At 54.8% G+C, this 4456-nt stretch overlaps 1 protein-coding gene across 1 annotated transcript in view; it reads left to right on the top strand.

The window, feature by feature from the left end:
• Positions 1-447: 447 nt before the first annotated feature.
• The window catches only part of EMWEY_00051050 (hypothetical protein), a gene marked incomplete at both ends in the record, with an annotated part of 7552 nt that continues 3543 nt past the window's right edge, over positions 448-4456 (top strand). The window contains one exon of the mRNA XM_013477429.1: positions 448-4456. This exon is cut by the window's right edge and continues 2240 nt beyond it. Within this exon, the coding sequence (XP_013332883.1) occupies positions 448-4456 (4009 nt within the window).

Genomic DNA, 4456 nt, shown 5'->3' with positions numbered 1-4456 from the left:
TCTGCAGCAGATCCAGCAGCAACAAAGACACCATTAACAGCAGCAGCAGCAACTGCAGCAGCAGCAGCAGCAGCAGCGAGGAGCCTTAGAAGTCGTAGCTTCAAGGCTACAGCCGCCGCCGCAGCAGCAGCAGCAGCAGCAGCAGCAAAAGACAGCTGGGGACGCAGCAGCACAGAATTTGTTGTGTGTGTGTCAAGACTAGCACGACAGCAGCAGAAGCTGCTGCAGCAGCAACAGCAGCAGCAGCAGCAGCAGCAACTGCAGCAGCAGCTGCAGCAGCAGCTGCAAAGTCACTGCTGCTCGTAAGTGTCGCGCACAGTCGTGCAGTGTCTGTACACCTAAATAATATTAATTAATTAATTGATTTAATTAATTAATTAATTTATTTATTTATTTGTTTATTTATTTATTTATTTATTTATTTATTTATTTATTTATTAATAAAAAATGTTTCCCTTAGCTGCTGCCCCTGAGGGGACAGCAGACTTTCTCTTATCGGAGGCAGCAGCAGCAGCAGCAGCAGCAGCAGCAGAAGCAAATATGGAGAGTTCAGCAGCAGCAGGAGATGCAGCAGTATCTGCATTATATAATTATCCTTATAGCAGCAGCAGCAGCAGCAGCAGCAGAATAGGTCATCGCCGCAGCAGCAGCAACACATTATTTGGTGTAACAACAGCATTAGCTGCTGCTGCTGCTGTTGCGCTGCTGCTGTCTTTCTGCTTCTTGCTGCTCAAGAGACACCGCAGCAGCAGCAGCAGCAGCAGCATCAGATACACCCCACGTATGAATTTGCGGCTGCTGTCTAGCAGCAACAACGATGAGGAAGACCAAGACCTCTGCAGCAATGCAGCAGCAGCAGCAGCAGCAGCAGCAGCAGCAGCAGCAGAAGAAGAAGAAACAGCAGCAGATACAACAGGAGTAGCACAAGCGCTTACACAGCAAGCACATGAAGCAGCAGCAGCAGCAGCAGCAGCACAGTTAGCTGCTGCTGCAGCGACAGCAGCAACAGCAGCAGGAGACGGAGCAACTGGACCACCACAAGCAGCAGTAGCAGCAGCACAAGGTGTACTACCACCAACAGCACCTGCAGCAGCAGCAGTACCTGCAGCAGCACCTGCACCTCCAGCAGCAGCAGCAGCAGCAGCAGCACCTCCAGCAGCAGCAGCAGCAGCAGCACCACCACCACCACCACCACCACCACCACCTCCACTTCCTACAGAGCCACCACCACCATTACCACCACTACCAACAATGCCACCACTACGCCCAGTAGCAGCAGCAGCAGCAGCACCAGCAGCAGCAGCAGCAGCAGCAGCAGCAGCACCAGGAGCACCTCCACTTCCTACAGAACCACCACCACCATTACCACCACTACCACCATCACCATCACTACCACCCATGCCACCACTACGCCCAGTAGCAGCAGCAGCAGCAGCAGCAGCAGCAGCAGCACCTCCAGCAGCAGCAGCACCGGCAGCAGCAGCAGCACCACCACCACCACCACCACCACCACCATTACCACAACTACCACCAATACCACCACTACGCCCAGTAGCAGCAGCAGCAGCAGCAGGACCTGCAGCAGCAGCAGCAGCAGGACGTGGAGCAGCAGCAGCAGGACCTGCAGCAGCAGCAGCAGCACGACCTGCAGCAGCAGCAGCAGGACATCCAGCAGCAGCACCTCTACTTCCTCCATTACCCCCAGTAACACTACCACCAATACCAGCACTAAGACCAGTAGCAGCAGCAGCAGGAGCAGCAGCAGCAGGACCTGCAGCAGCAGGATCTATGCTTCCTCCACCACCACCACCAACCCTACCACCAATACCAGCACTAAGACCAGCAGCAGCAGCAGCAGGAGGAGGAGCAGCAGCAGCACCTGATTCAGGTGGTAGTTTCCTGCGTCAGCACCTGCTGCAGCACAAGCAGCAGATGCAGCAGCAGCAGCAGCAACTGCATGCAGCCTCTCTTGCTGCAGGAGATGAAGAAGCATGGCTAGATACAAGTGATGTAGATGACGAGGAGACAGATGACGAGGAGACAGCAGCAGCAGAAGTAGATAAGGCAGCAGCAGCAGGTGCTGCTGCTGCTGCTGCTGCATTTGCTGCAACAGAATCTCCATTTAGTGCTCCTGCAGAAGTAGCAGCAAGACAGCGAGCAGCAGATGCAGATGCAGCAGCAGCAGCAGCAGCAGCAGCACGGACAGCACAAGCAACAAGAAAAAAAGGAGGAGCAGCAGGAGAAGAAGCAGCAGGAGCAGCAGGAGCAGCAGCACAAGTACGTGATATAGGAGTACCTCCTGCTGCTCGTACTGGTCGTGCTGCTCGTTCTGCTCGTGCTGCTCGTGCTGCTCTTGCTGCTCCTCATGCCCTTATGCCTATGGTGTCTCCTGCAGCAGCAGCAGCAGCAGCAGAAAGCTTCAAGGAGCTGCGCACGCGTTATCCCCTTATGTCCCATTTGCTGCTAACAAAAGAAGAGGAGTTACCTGCACTGCAGCAGCAGCAGCTGCTGCAGGAGCAGCAGCTTCTGCTGCTGCAGCAGCAATCTCTTACACCCGAGGAGCAGCAGCAGCAGAAGGAGCTGCAGCTGCAGCTAAGGTTGCATCAGCTCGAGCAGCAGCAGGTCGAGCTGCAGCGGAGGAGACAGCGGGACCACCAGAAGAGGCTGCAGATGGAGCTGCAGCGCATGCAGCAGCTGCAGGAGGAGATTAATCAGCAGCAGAAGCAGCAGCAGAAGCAGCAACATATGCAACAAAAGATGCAACGACAGATGCAGCAGCAAATGCAGCACATGCAGCAGCAGCAGCAGCAGCAAATGATGCAGCAGCCAATACAGCCATCGCCTCTCCCCACATTGCAACAGCAGCAGCAGCAGCAGCAGCAGCAGCAGCAGCCGATGCAGCAGCAGCAGCAGCAGCAGCAGCCGATGGAGGAACCGGAGCCGATGGAGCAGCCGGAGCTGATCGAGCAGCAGCAGCAGCAGCAGCAGCCGGTGGAGCAGCAGCAGCAGCCGATGCCGCCACCGTCACCCCTGCAGCAGCAGCAGCCATTGCCGTCACCGTCACCGCTGCTGCAGCAGCAGCCGATTCCTCCACCGTCACCCCTGCAGCAGCAGCAGCTGATGCCGCCACCATCACCCCTGCAGCAGCAGCAGCAGCTGATGCCGCCACCGCCTCCACTGCAGCAGCAGCTGGCGATGCCGCCGCCACCACCGCTGCAGCAGCAGCAGCAGCAGCAGCAGCTGCAGCCACTACAGCAGAAGAATAGAAGGAAGAGAACAAGGCCCGAGCAATATCTACCGGAGGCAGTAGCAGCAGCAGAAGAAGAAGAAGCAGCAGCAGAAGCAAGAAGAAGAGCAGCAGTAGCAGCAATAGCAGCAGGTACCTCATATCCAGGAGGGCCAGCAGCAGCAGCAGCAGCAACAGCAGCAGCAGGAGTTTTGCCGCCGTGGAGTAGTGAATGGGGACCACGACACGTATACTTCCCTGGTTTAGTCAGCAGCAGCAGCCGCAGCAGCAGCAGCAGCAGCAGCAGCACCAAGAGCAGGAGGATGCAGACAGCAGCAATGAAGAAATATCCTGGAGAGACACCATCAGCAGCAGCAGCAGCAGCAGCAGCAGCAGCAGCAGCAGGAATAAGTACAAAAGGCAAAACACCAGCAAAAAAAACAGGAGCATCAGGAGCAGCAGCAGCAGGAGCAGCAGCAGCAGGAGCAGCAGCAGGAGCAGCAGGAGGAAAAGGGAAAGGGAAGAAAAGAAAAAGAAGAGGAGGATTAGAGGCAGGAGAAGTAATTGGGTATAGTATACAAGAGATAAAAGGAGGAGAAAAAGGGACAAAAAAGAGACAAAAAAGAAGAAAGGAGACAGGAGGAATATATGATGATGATAAGCCATCTACATCTGCTGCAGCAATAGCAGCAGCAGAAGCAGCAGCAGCAAGAGCAATAAGAAGTGCAAGAGCAAAAGAAGCAGCAAGAGAGAGAGAAGAAGCATTAGCAGCAGCAGCAGCAGCAGCAGGAGCAGCAGCAGGAGATATAGATTCAGATACAGAGGAGACACTATTACTAGAACAATTAAGTACATTAATAAGAAGAGAGACACAAGGAGACACACCAGCAGCAGCAGCAGCAGCAGCAACTGCAGCAACTGCAACAACAGCAACAACATCAGCAGCAGCACATCATCATCATCATCATCCATCAACATCATCAGCAGCAGCAGCAACAGCAGCAGCAACAGCAGCAGCAAGAGGAAGAGCAGCAGCAGCAAGAGGAGCAGCAGCAAGAAGAGATCTAATTATATCAGGAGAAGGAGAAGAAGATGAGGAGACAGAGGAGGAGACAGGAGAGGAGGAGGAGGAGACAGGAGAGGAGGAGGAAGAAGAGGAGGAAGGGGAGGAGACAGGAGAGGAGGAAGAAGAGGAGGAAGAAGAGGAAGAAGAAGAGGAAGAGGAGGAAG

This window comes from Eimeria maxima, genomic scaffold, assembly GCF_000499605.1.
Source record: "Eimeria maxima Weybridge genomic scaffold, Emw_scaff1283, whole genome shotgun sequence".
NCBI lineage: Eukaryota > Apicomplexa > Conoidasida > Eucoccidiorida > Eimeriidae > Eimeria > Eimeria maxima.
This window is presented reverse-complemented; position numbering and strand designations above follow the sequence as displayed.